The sequence below is a fragment of the Anabrus simplex genome, chromosome 1 (assembly GCF_040414725.1).
Source record: "Anabrus simplex isolate iqAnaSimp1 chromosome 1, ASM4041472v1, whole genome shotgun sequence".
Taxonomy (NCBI): Eukaryota; Metazoa; Arthropoda; class Insecta; order Orthoptera; family Tettigoniidae; genus Anabrus; species Anabrus simplex.
The window spans coordinates 522,089,001-522,102,846 of record NC_090265.1 but is presented as its reverse complement, the minus strand read 5'-3'; the positions used below and the strand labels follow the sequence as shown (position 1 = coordinate 522,102,846).

Here is a 13,846-nt window from a genome sequence, read left to right as displayed (position 1 = left end):
TATACTCACACTTTAAAGTCTCAGATACTGACAAAGCAATTTACCAAATGAACTCGACTCTAAATTCAATTAGCTCATATGTAAAAAGAACTGCCTATTAATTAACCCGAAGAAAACACAAGCAATCATTATAGGACAATCTAGGCTTTTCATATGCTAAACATCGCATAACAGCCTACTCTCATGCTCTGGTGAAGCTATACCTTTTTAGAAGTCTGTAAAAATCCTAGGCATTGTCATGAATGACACATTAAACTGGAATGACCATATAACAAGTGTCTGCAGAAAGGTATATGCATCTCTCCACCCTCTACAAATGAAAAAATCTATTCTTCCATATAGCATGAAAATAAAACATATTCAAAATCTCATTTTTCCAATAATATATTACTGTGATGTTGTATTAACCGATGCAACTGTAGAACAAACTATGAAACTTCAAAGGGCAATGAACTCCTGTATACGATTTATATTTTCTTTGAACTTTAGGATACATATTTCCCCTTATTATGAGTAGCTATCCTGGCTGAAAATCGGTCAAATAAGAAATCTACATACTGGGACACTAATTTTTTGACTTCTGAATGAATCTACACCTGAATACCTATCCTCACATTTTAACTTCCTCTCATCTTTCCATCGACATTATACCGGATCGACTTATACCCTTATGATATCGGTTAATCACTCATCTGTATACAGCCACTCTTTCCAAGTCTCTGGGACAAGGCTATGGAACACGCTCCCTGTCAGTATACATAATAGCTCGTCAGTAGTCTCATTTAAACGGTCTTGTCGAGATTTCCTCTTAAATACGTGATCAGCTTGTATGAATGTTAGTGTGTATGAGTGCAAGTATGATTTAGAGCTAGGTGATGTAGATAGATAATATTAATCGTTAAAAATAACAATTATAATACAGTAGAGTCTCGCTCATCCGACCTTCGCTTATCCGACATTCCGTGTTATCCGACACTGGTAGACTTAATTAGAACTTTTGGTGGAGACTAAATTCAGGGAGACCCGGTGTAGAAGGTGCGACCGTGGGACAAGCACTGGCCTGACCGCTGGTGGTAGGATCGTTTTTTCCTCAAGGACAGGTGCAGTGAGGTTTCAGTCATTGTTCATTGTAGTATTGGTTGGATGCGGATGTTATAGTTTTCATATCCTCTGTGAGTATGGCGAGTATTTGGAAGAAAGTGATTGTTTCTATGCAAGACAATTTTAGTGCTTTAAAGAGACTGGACAAAGGGTAAACTCTTTAAAAAGTGGCTTCAGATTATGGTGCTGGACGTGTTACAGTGGGAGACTGGAAAAAAAGAGGGAAGAAATTGAAAAGTGGTGCTCTACCGGAGCAGAGAAAGCAATGAAAAAATGTGAGTGCGAAAAAGTAGGTGAGCACTATTTCTTTGTTTCACTCAACACCGGGAAAATTGCCTGCCAATATCTGGCCCCATTCTGCATGAAAAGGCTGTGCATTTCCAGAAGGAGTTTAATGAATGGGACCCCAATTTTACTGCTAGTGCTGGGTGGCATGATCGGTGGAAAAAACGGTACGGCATTAGGCAGCTTAATAGCTGTAGAGAAAACTGTCAGCTAAATCTGATGAGGTTGTGAAATTTAAAAAGGAATTTCAGGAAATAATTATTGCTGGAGGATTAACCGGTGTTCAGATTTTTAATTGTCATGAGACTGGGCTAAATTTCAAGGTGCTGCCATCAAAAACTCTCGCAGCCGAAGCCGAGACGTCTGCACCTGGCTACAAGCGCAGTAAGGAAATAGTTACTGTTCTTTCCTGTAGTAATGTTACTGGGAATGTAAACGCATAATTGCTTATGATCGGTAAAGCAAAGAAGCATAAGGTCTCTAAAAACATTTCTGTTAATGTTCTTCCAGTCGATTACACGAATCAGAAGGCTGCCTGGATGTCTGCTGATATCTTTAAAGAGTGGATTTTTACACAGTTTTTCCCAGATGTAGAAAAATATCTAGCTTCGAACAATCTCCCTAGAAAAGCTCTTCTTCTACTAGACAACACTCCATCACATCCAAATGAAAAGCAACTTAGAAGTCGAGACATCAAAGTCATGTTCCTCCCTCTTAACGTGACGTCTTTATGCCAGCCAATGGACCAAGTTATGCTGGGAACATTGAAGAGGAAATATCGCCGGGAGATCCTTTCATCCCTGATACATGAAATGGAAAATGGCAACATGATACAAAAGTTGAAACGAATCGACTGGATAGCGCAGTATTGGGAAGAAGATGAAACAACGACATTAGCAAAGTCTTAGAACAAATTGTTGAGTGAGGTTGAACATCGAAAGGAGGTGGTACAAGGAGACATGGAAAATATTGTGCCCTTACTGAATTGCATTCCTGGCTGTGCGGATGCTACGACTGAAGATGTGAGTAAGTGGTGTGCACAAGATCAACTGTTTGAACTAACTGAGTCTGATATTATTGATTTTGTGAAAGCTAATGAAAAAGAGGATGATAAAGAAGAACGAGGCATTGCAGAGCAAAATGAGAAAACGATTCAGAGTGAATGATTAAGTGCATTGGAAATGGCCTTAACCTATGCTGAACAACAGACGGAAGCAAGAGCAACGGAGGTGTAGATTTTTCGTCGATGGTGCGATATCGCAGCAAGTAAACGTGGATCAGCAGGCAAGCAGACATTGTTGACAAGTTTCTTTTCGTAAGACATTTGGAATGCTTTCGTTCAATACTGCATGCACTGTACAATTGAACTGATAATTTTATAAATAGCGTACCGTAAAACATGTCATTGTTTTAGTACTAGATTATAGCCTTCCTGTTTGTTTCACTTCATTCTCAAAGTTGTTCTGTATTATCCGACATTTTCGGTGATCCGACGTACTCCAGGTCCCGTTTAGGTCGGATAATCGAGACTCTACTGTAAGTTAAAATATTACTCCATTGATTTAGGTAGTTTCTTGAGACTGTTAACAATGCTATTTTTCTAATTCATGTGACTGTGTACTGTATTTTATAAGTAAATGTAAGAGAGGGCCGTGATCCGTAACTTGCCACATACAAAGGCAAAAAATAAATAGTTATAAAAAAAGAATAAATTTTGTGAATGTAAGATTTGGGTCCATAAGCTACCATTACTGCATTTTCCAGCTTTTAAAAAGATTAATCCTGAAAAAAATGCTATTTATGAAATCAATAAAATTTGAGTTTTGTATTTGGCATGGAAGTTAGTGACTGATAAAACCACATTATGAAAGCTGTTGGACATATTTTGTGAATGCAGATGGTGATTTCTGTTTTAGGGTCCAGTCTTGCTGTTCTTCCTATTGACGACTGTGGTCGCAAGAGTAAGACAATGCCTCTTCTCCATGCTCACACAGATACTGTGACAGATATGGATTTCTCTCCTTTTCATGATGGCCTTCTTGCAACAGGTTCCCAAGACTGTCTTGTGAGTATTTTTGTTTTCTTTCCTATATCAAGGTTGCTTTTAATTTCAGGATGCTGATACTTACTTACCTGAATGTGCCCAAAACAAATGATTAATTATTGAACCTCATATATCATTTCTAAAATTATTTGCATTTCATCTTTTGATAGAGTTTGAAATAGAATTGTTCAAAATGTCTCCAGTTTTTAAAGTATGATATTTCAAGTTCAATACTTCGAACTCTCAAGTATGTATCATAATCATTTACTGAATTTTTTTCTTTAGCCTCATTTTCTTATTTTTCATCAATATATTTTAGTTTTTTTTTTTTTTTTCCTAGACTCCAACAGGCATTAAAGAACTGAGGTTAATTCTGGCACTTGAGTTTTTGTTTTGACATTTTCTATCAAAGGTGCTCTGTCCAAAGAGTAATAAATGGTTTCCAGATAATCTGGGGTGCTATAATAACAAAGTTCTGCATGAAACAAAACAATTTAAAACTAAAACTTTTAATTACACTTACAACAATAACTCTAAAGCCACAAAATAGTTTATAATAACCGAATGAGTGGCTGATTGGTTTGGGTCATGTAGCTATCAGCTTATGGGTTTGAACACCACTGTCAGCCGCTCTGAAAGTGGTTTTCCGTGGTTTCCTATTTTCACACTAGGCAAATACTGGGGCTGTACCTTAATTAAGGCCACGCCTTCTCCTATCCCATCATCGCCATAACACCTATCTATATCAGTGCAACGTAAAACAAATTGTAAAAAAAAGTTAGTAAGTTATAAATTAGCGTCGCAGTAAAGAAATCTACAAAAAAATCACTGCACACATAATTAACAGGAAATACAAATCCTAAAAGTAAACTTTCTAAACAGTACCCGGGGAGCACATGGAGCAATTTTACATCACTGTACATTATCGGACCCATTTATAAAGAATGCTACAGAGCAGGATGGGTCCTATAGTTACTTTTAAAATTTCTCTTGTTTTACTGTATACTTTATCCTTAGGGGCAATCTTGTGATAGTAAATATATATCACACCCTCGCGCAGTATTCAGAAGTAAGATATATTACTGTCATTATTATTATTATTATTATTTCATTTGTATATTTATTCTTAATATTTTAAGCTGGAAGTTTTCCATATGTGATATGAGTAATTTGTTTTGTACAAACGCATGGCAAAAGAGTGCTATTTACTGCTCGGAAACTTTGCGCGAGTCATGGAACTGCCCAGGGTCCGATGACGCGGCCTGGTTGTTATTGTCATGGGATCTGGAAGTGGTTCAGAGCATGGTATTTTTACAGCAAGAGGATCTTTTACTGGTGGTTGGATGGCCAGGATCAGTCTCGACGTATCATGAGAGAGTAGGGGGAAGCTGAGGTCTGTTTAGGTACGTGAAAAAACTGCGGAGACTTGACTTCAAACCTTGGTGGAAGAGACTGGACTGAACACAGCGGAAGAGAGATCTAACTTTTGTGGAATGTGGTGATGTTATTTTTGTGGAATGTGATGTTTGGTACTGACCTACAAACTGTGGAGTTCTTAGGCACTTAGTATTTTATCACTTGTGGCGGCTTGGTGTCTTGTGTTGGTAAAAGCTATGGGGTACTGTGTCTCAGACTTTCTATAATTTGTTCTGGAACAGCAAGCGTGTGTTGCTCGAGTGAATCTTTAAAACAAGTGTTACGAGTCAGTGAACACAGTATTATAAAGGGACAGCATCTGTGTGCCAATAATGAGAATATGCAAGTTGTGTTGATACGCAGAGACAGTGAAGGATATTCATACACACACACACACACACACATACAGGGTGCGGTAGAAATACATGACGAATTTCAGGCGTAAATAACAGCAACGCAACAAGCCATTCACAATTTTGTTGAGCAATTTAAGAGAGCAGGTGGTGGTGGTGGTGATTATTGTTTTAAGAGGAAGTACAACTAGGCAACCATCCTCTATATAACACTAATCAGAGGGAAAAATGTTAGGGGTCCGACACTTCGAAAAATGAAGGTATCGGCCAAAGGAAGACAAGGGCCACGAAGGGCATCAAAATGAAAGACTCCCTAGCCCTCGCAAACCTAATAGCGTCGGGGTCGGAAAAGAATAAGAGTTGACCAAGAGAGGTCGGATAGGATAGATGAAAGTGAGGAGCCTGGCACAAGTAAGTGGAAGCAATGCCAGGACTCAGCTGTGGGCCCTGTGGTCGCCAACCCACGCTCCAAAGTTCAGAGCCCCTGGGGCCTCTTTTAGTCGTCTCATACGACAGGCAGGGGATACTGTGGGTATTATTCTACCGCCCCCACCCACAGGGGGATAAGAGAGCAGGGTTTGCCATTTATGTCACATACAGCAGATTGGATACTTCGACGTGGCGCGTCCCAGGTAGTGGATAGGGGGTACTCGCCGGTTTACCGGCAGCCTTGAGTGAAATAGCTCTCGCGGACCGAACACTCTCCACAATCTCATTTTTCATCATATCATATTTTATTCATCACCTTTCCAGATCACATCTGGAATTGTAAACACTGACCACAGTCAGACACTTGATCATTGATCAATCACTCGTATGGGGAGTTTTCTATTGAAAGAATCCACCGGTTTGGACAGCTATTATATAATAATCTAAGCAAAGACACCATTCAGATACGGTGGGGTGTCAGAGGATTAAGGAGAGTTGGAGTGCCTAGAGACATAATGAACAATCATGCAGACTAATCGAACTAAGAATGTACTTAAGTTCAATAAGCGAGGAAAGTTCTCGTATTTGGCAACATAAAATATCAATTCATTGATGAAGGTTGGTAAATTAAAGTATCTAATTGATATTTTGGATCAACACAAAATTGTGATCACAGCTCTTCAAGAATTACGTAATATCAGAACCCAATTGAATCAGGTTATCGTCTTTTTAAAGGACCTCCAGGTGAGAGAGTTATCAGGAATGTTCCTCAATTTGGAGTTGGTTTCTTGGTACACAATAGAATTCAAGATTCCATTGTTGATTTTTCCTCAAATTCCCCATGAGTAGCATTGTTAACGATTAGAGTGGAAAACAAGATATACACATTGATAAATGTTCATGCACCAACAAATGAAAAACAGAACGGACCATAGGGAACGGATCAATTTTGGGATGAACTTAACCAATTGGTTATGAATACCGTATTTACTCGTGTATTAGACCCCCTCGCGTATTAGATCCCCCCCCGGCTTTTCGAGACGAAGAAAATGAAAAAAAAAAATCTCGCATATAAGACCCCGCAACGTTATTCGTCAGAGAAGGATTCCGCTTCGAAGCGGGTACAAGTCTTACTGCAGCTCTGATGACATCGCACAAATGTGTGAATAGTTTCGTCTTTTCGACCTACACAATGAAAACTCGTCGAATCCATGTGGTACATCTGTGTTTCGTAGTTAAGAAATGTCCGCCTCCATAGCGTAGGTCTACTGCAGCTCTGATGACGTCGCACAAATAGGTGAATAGGCCTAGCTTTGTGTCCGACCAGCGCATTGCAAGCATGCATCAGTCATGCTATATGTCTGTGTTTTTTAGTTAATAATGTACGCCAGCGTAATGGTTAGCACAATTATTTGCTGTTCTCTGGAGTCTGACTTCGATTTCCGGTACCGTACTGCCAGAGATTTACGAATGGCAAGAATGTTTATATGCGTTAAAAGCGGTACATGTAACTCCCGTCCACTGGGGGTGTATCTAAAAAGAGCTGTATCACCTCGGGATGAGGAAATGAGTTTACTCTAGTTGAGAAATATTCGCGCATTCACAGTTATTGCTATTTATACAGCAGGCGTGATCATTAACAAAGTGGTCGTTTAATATCTCGTAACTCGGGGCAATCTATGTATATATTTGGAGAGAAGTAAGTTTAAAACGTGATAAAGCTATCCAATTAAAACGATTGTTTTACTCGTCAACGTACGTAACAAATAATAATAATTTTATGTCCCCATGCACTTTTAACGATTTTCGGAGACGCCAAACAAAACCTACTAGGGTATGCGTTAATAAAAAGAAGAGACAACGAACGTACAAAATTAAACATTATGATAATAAAATGCATTACCGCCCCACCTGTAGATATTCATAAATGCGCTATATTTTCCTGTTATTTATTTTTATTCTTTCCGTCGAGGAATTTTTGGCACCATCAGGGCGATAATATACCTAACCTAAACAATGTGGTCTGTCTTATCTCATGGACAGCTGTTTATAAAATCCTGATGTGATAAAAGTATAGAACAAGCACGAAATTTACTTAAAAATAGGGGTCTGTGTTTCACCAGCCGCAGTTATCAAAAGAATGTTTCCAGTTACTATGTATTACATTCGGAAGTACAACTCGTAACATAGCTAGTTATCAGCTGATGGTTTGGCACACAGAACACCGGTTTGGCATGCCTTCTACAGACGGCTTTATTCGGAAGGAGTAGCTTCTGCTACATATACACCAACTGGGAATATAAGAGACCATCTCCAGAAACCATTTGGGAATAGATTCACACTATTTAGACTCTATAGTCGGGAACAAAATGATTTTTAAAAGGTTCAAAAAGACGGGCCCTCGTATGCTGTCCATTGCAGTGCATGGCTCAAAGAGAATGAAGCATGGCTGACGCGACCGACGTGATAGCAGTGAAGATGATGTCACTTGGAATTCCGACACGCTGGTAGCAGGGCAGGGAAGTTGGCAGTGCCAGGCGATAATTCAAATGAACGCAGTGATCTGGTTTACTGTGTGGTAGGCCTACTGCTGAACTGACAGAAACAAATGACTGGCCATTAAGTTTTGTATCAATATTTAATTATATGATAACACGATACCCTTATCCCTTTGTTCTACAGGGTCGAGTATGAAGTGAGATGAATCTTCGTAGCGAGTTTTTACGGCCGTATGCCATTCCTGACGTCAACCTCACCAGAGGAATTAATGAGATGTAACGAATGACGTGATATGAGTAACTAAAACAGACTTTTATATTTACTGTAGGTCTAAAAGTAGTGTTCACCATATATTGTCTTTTTACGTTTAGAAATACTGCCTTCCGATGAAAATAGCCAGTATAACTCAAACACATTCTAAGTTTGTTAAATAATAGTATAGAATGTTTACACATACAATTTATAGCTCTTTATAGCCTAGAAGTCATGTGTTTGCTGCACAAAATTTTGAGGTTATCGCATATTGGACCCCCTTTACTATTTTTGGCTGTAAAAGTGGGGGAAAAAGGGGTCTAATATGCAAGTAAATACGGTATACCCAATACTAATATTATAATTTATTTGTAGATTTCAGTGCAAAGGAGAGGAGAGGAGATTTTGTGTAGTGGTGGGGCGATGGCCAGCACTTAAATTGACAAACAAGAATGGTGAACGGTTAATTGAATTTTGTATTAACCATAGACTAATTTTGGAGACAAGGTTTAAAAGTAAACAGCATAAATTAATGTCTTGGAAATGTCCTAAGTTAGGTGAGTCTCAGATCATGTGGCCATGGAACATAAATTTCATAAAGAAATTTATAATATAAAGGTTCTTCGTGGTGTCATTGTTGATTCAGATCATTACATCTCAAAGATTAAAATCAAATTAACTCCAAAAAGGAAAAATAAACAGCAAGAATTCATTAAGAAAAGAATGTATGATCCTAGTTCAGTCAATAATCGAGTATACTTTAAGAAATCCATAACGCTTTTAAGTGACAACTTGGGGACCACTGTTAACAAATTAAAAGCCTTAGCAGAAGAAGTTGCTCCTATTAAAAAACAAACAAAAACATGCATGGTGGAATGAAGAATATGACATAGCAATACTATGCCGGCATAAAGCATGGTTGAACGACCAGTAACAAAAACTGAAAGTTCTGGGGAAAAATTAATCAATGCTAGACGATTAACAGCCAAAGAAATCAGGAGGGTTAAAAGGAACCATCAGAAAGAAACATTAAATTCTATTGATGAAGCCTTCGATCGCCATAAAACAAGAGACTATTAAAGGACATTTAAACAGTACCAAACAAATTATCACCCTCCCCACTCTTCTGACGAAGGATACGAACTGAAAGGTGGCCCATAATGATTATGTCAATGCAATAATTTTGGCTGAATACTTCAAAACACTACTTAATGATGATGAACCTGAAGATTATTTTGAATTTGATCTGTATCCCAGAAATAAAACACCTCTGAAAGAGATCATAGCACTGGTTTACGATCAAGTGCGTGCAGCTATAGATTCACTTTAAAATTTTGAAGCAGCGGGAGGGAATCAACTAGTAGCGGAACTCTGGGAAGAATGCATATGTACAGACTATTTGCAATTTACATAAACATATCATTGACATATGGAATACCAAAAAATTGCGTGAAGAATGGAATGTTGCAATTATACACCCACTACACAAAAAAGGTTAGATCCTAGTAATTATCAAGGAATTTCTTTGCTGGATATCACTTACAAGATTTTTTCTAAGATTTTATATTCCAGAATTCATGAACAACTTGATAGTGAATTTGGTGAATATCAGGGTGGTTTTCATCAAGGACGAAGCTGTCCAGATCAAATTATAAGTCTCAAATGAATTATAAAACATCAAAGGATTAGGAGCAAAAATTAAGTGATCACTTTTATTGATTTTCAAAAAGCTTGATAGTATCCATCAGGAATCATTGGGTGATATGAATAAAAATGAGATGTAACTCGGAGACAAGTCTCGAAGGAGGATTGAGACGGAAGTCACTTGCGAGACAGAACTCGTCATGTAAATGAATAAAGTTTGTTTCTCGCTAACGAGACTTGTCTCCTTCCGCTTGAGACGAGTCTCGTACACTGGCTCTGGTATCTGTCAGCTGACGAGTGAATTACTACAAAAATTGGTTTTGTTGGAACAGATGGAAGTGTTAGATTTACAAGCGAAAAAGATTGAAAAGCGACAGTGTGTTCTCGAAAAAAGAGAAGAACTCATATCAGTGCAAAAACAGATTTTGCAACTGCAAATGGAAAATCTTTTACATGAAAGGGAGAAACGAGCAGAACAAACAAGTACAACCGAAGTGGAACACCCACCGATATTTTTTTCATTTAGAATAGTTTTTGACAGACTTTTCTTCTTCTTCAGTTGTGTTTCACTTGGGAGCCTATTCTGCAAACTATAGGCTACCTTTCGTATTAATCAATATTCAATAATCACTAGTTCTTATTTCAATTCTTTCCAGGCTTACATAAACGTAGTGGCTCGTACACTTGGTATACTTGAACCCCAGCTTGTGAACGACTGATTTAAGGTTTCTTTTCTTGTAAGTTTCCTTCAAGATATTGTGTAAGAAGTTACATTGTATTTATCATCACATTCAGGATCCACATACAAATGCACAATTTTCTGCGGTCATTGAAAATTACTCAAACACTTTTTAGCACACGCTTCGTACTTCATTCTTCACGAATATGAAGAGTTATTGACCATACCTGTGCATAGCTAAGGGTGTTTCTGCATATAATGTACTTTTTCTACAATTTGTTTTACGTCGCACCGACACAGATAGGTCATATGGCGACAATGGGATAGGCTTAGGAGTGGGATGGAAGCGGCCGTGGTCTTCATTAAGGTACAGTCCCAGCATTTGCCTGGTGTGAAAATGGGAAACCACGGAAAACGATATTCAGGGCTGTCGACAGTGGGGCTTCAACCCACTACCTCCCGGATGCAAGCTCACAGCCTCGCGTCCCTAACCGCACGGCCAACTCACCCGGTATATAATATACTACCAATACCTATATACTGTTGTATAAACTGTCTAAATTGCAAACTTAGAAACAATACAAAATGCTATCCATATTGATAAACGAAGGGAGTTGTTTGATTTGGACCGGACAAATTGCAATGAAACTTACTAACATGATGAGCTAAGACATCCGGAACTCAATGGTGAGAACCGTTCTGCCGTGAAATAACATTTTCGTACCGGTATTTATTGACAGTAAATTTTTGCTCCAGTTTTAAATGGAACGTGATGTGTAGATGGCAGCGATTTCAATGAAACATGGTAGGATGGTCAATTAAGACATCAGGACATCGCTGCATGACGTTGTTATATAGGTTACCCGCAGTGTGACAAAATTAATCACTTTCAACAACAATCCGAAAGTTTAAGGCTATTTGTAGCATGCAAGTTTATATACAAATGACGATGATTTCATATTACATATTTTAGCCTCAATTGTAAACGACAAAGAAGTATTAAAAGCCTAATATTTTGAAATATTAATATACTGTGCATGTTAGTAAAATGGATTTGACGAGCAAAATCTAATTTTCACTCTATAGCGCACTGTTTAATGTAACTTTAAAATATAACTATCAGTGCATTTCTACAGTGCATACACGAGGTCAATACAGCTGCAAACCACCCAGCTGTTCTTTAGCAATTAATTATAACCATGTCGTTGATTTTATGACAAAGTGAATATCAGCAATAAATTTAAGACAGGTAGATTGACAATTCATGGAAGTTTAATCGAAATCTGTCTGATCCAAACCAAATGCTTCCCTCGTAGTATTCGGCGCAAGTGAGATTTTGGTGCGATGGTTGAGAAAGAGCAGCACTCATAGAGGCAGTAAATCATTGGCTGAATAACGTCATTATGCGAATTTGTTAAATGTTGTGAAGCCAGTTACAGCATATTTTTTTCAAGGGCACGAGCCACCGGTTGAAACTTTTAAATAAACTTAGAAACAGTGCAATCGAAAAAGGCATGGGCAGGGAATTTTACGGCACTTAAACATAAATGGGATAGCTTACACCAGGACCAAGGATACTCGCACATTCGTTCAGTACCATTTAGCCAACATGTGATAGAGAGCGATAATTTTCAGACTTGAAAAAATATCCTTCCAGATATCAAAATGTGAATAATAATAATAATAATAATAATAATAATAATAATAATAATAATAATAGGTAATAATTTCGTGTGGCTATTTCTAGCCCGGTACAGCCCTTGTAAGGCAGACCCTCCGAAGAGGATGGGTGTCATCTGCCGTGTTATTCTAGTGGAGGATAGTGTTGTGTGTGAGTTGCAGGAATGTTGAGGATTTAACGTTAAAATCTCTGACCCGACAGCGAATCGAACCCGGAGGCCTCCTGAACCGAAAAGTACCACGCTGATCATTCAGCTAAGGAGCAGGACAAAGTGAATAATGAAAACCTTGAATAATTGTAAGTCATATCTTAAACATAGCTATGTTTCGTTTCGGCCTTTTCCGTGATTGTGAATTAATTTTATTTATAAAATGTTAGTCGTCTTGTGAATAGAAAAAATGTCAACGTACAGAAAAAATCACAAATGTAGAATAGATGAAGAATAATTAAAGTAATGTAACAATTACTAAGAAAATTATTAGAAGTGTATGTTGCACGGTTTTGCATATTTCTGGTTTGATTTTGAACATTTTAGACTTTATGATGCATGTAAATCCTATCGCAAATGGCTATCATCGTCATCATCTTTATCATTATTATTATATGAATGTATCGTGTATTCGCTCCAGAAAATGTGCTAAGCATTCCACATTTTCTTTCCGGTAACGGTAGAGATATTTATAATCATGTTCGAGAGAATTTCTTCGTGGTTTATAAATTTTTCTTCTCCAATGTAAAACCATCATAAACTCCGCCATCACGTTTTCAGCCTGATTCTATCGGCTTGAGTCACCTTCTGGGCTGTCTCAAGAAATTCTGAGACCAGTCTCCATACAGAGAGACTAAACTCCAGTTTATTCATATACATTTGGAGTTGTGTCTCCGAGAGAATCCGCTAACGAGCTGTGTCTCAAGGAGCAAAGGTCACTGCTGAGACATGGCTTTTTTATTCATATACATTTGAGACATGTCTTAATATTTATGAGACAAGAGACACGTCTCCGGTTTATTCATATCACCCATTATTGCATGTCCTTACTGAATTTGGTTTACATCGGAAACTTGTTAACCTTATCGTGGTCACTCTCAGAAACACAAAATCTAAAGTTAGGTTCAGAAATGAAATCTCTGAACCATTTGAAATTAATACCGGTCTTTGACAGGGAGATGGATTATCCCTTTTGTTTAATGGTGTACTGGAAAAAAGGTATGTCCATCGACTGTTAAGATTTGAAGAAATATTCAACTAAATTGTCTTGCATTTGATGATGATCTAGCATTATTAGCAAATAGTATTGAAGAAGCTAAATTTGAAGTAGAGGAATTGGAACGATTAGCAGCGAAGGTTGGGTTGAAAATTGATTTTGAGAAAACAGAAATGATGCAATCTTTTCAAGTTGACACTTCACATATTATGTTAAATAATACTCAGAAAATAAAGGTTGTAGACAGATTTAAATATC

General features: G+C 37.8%; 1 protein-coding gene across 1 annotated transcript in view; it reads left to right on the top strand.

Moving 5' to 3' along the window:
• pod1 (coronin pod1) overlaps nucleotides 1-13,846 on the top strand; it is a 355,918-nt gene that overhangs the window by 29,155 nt on the left and 312,917 nt on the right. The window contains exon 3 of the mRNA XM_068225053.1: nucleotides 3,303-3,451. Coding sequence (XP_068081154.1) covers nucleotides 3,303-3,451 — 149 coding nt within the window. The remainder of the gene's footprint in view (nucleotides 1-3,302; nucleotides 3,452-13,846) is intronic.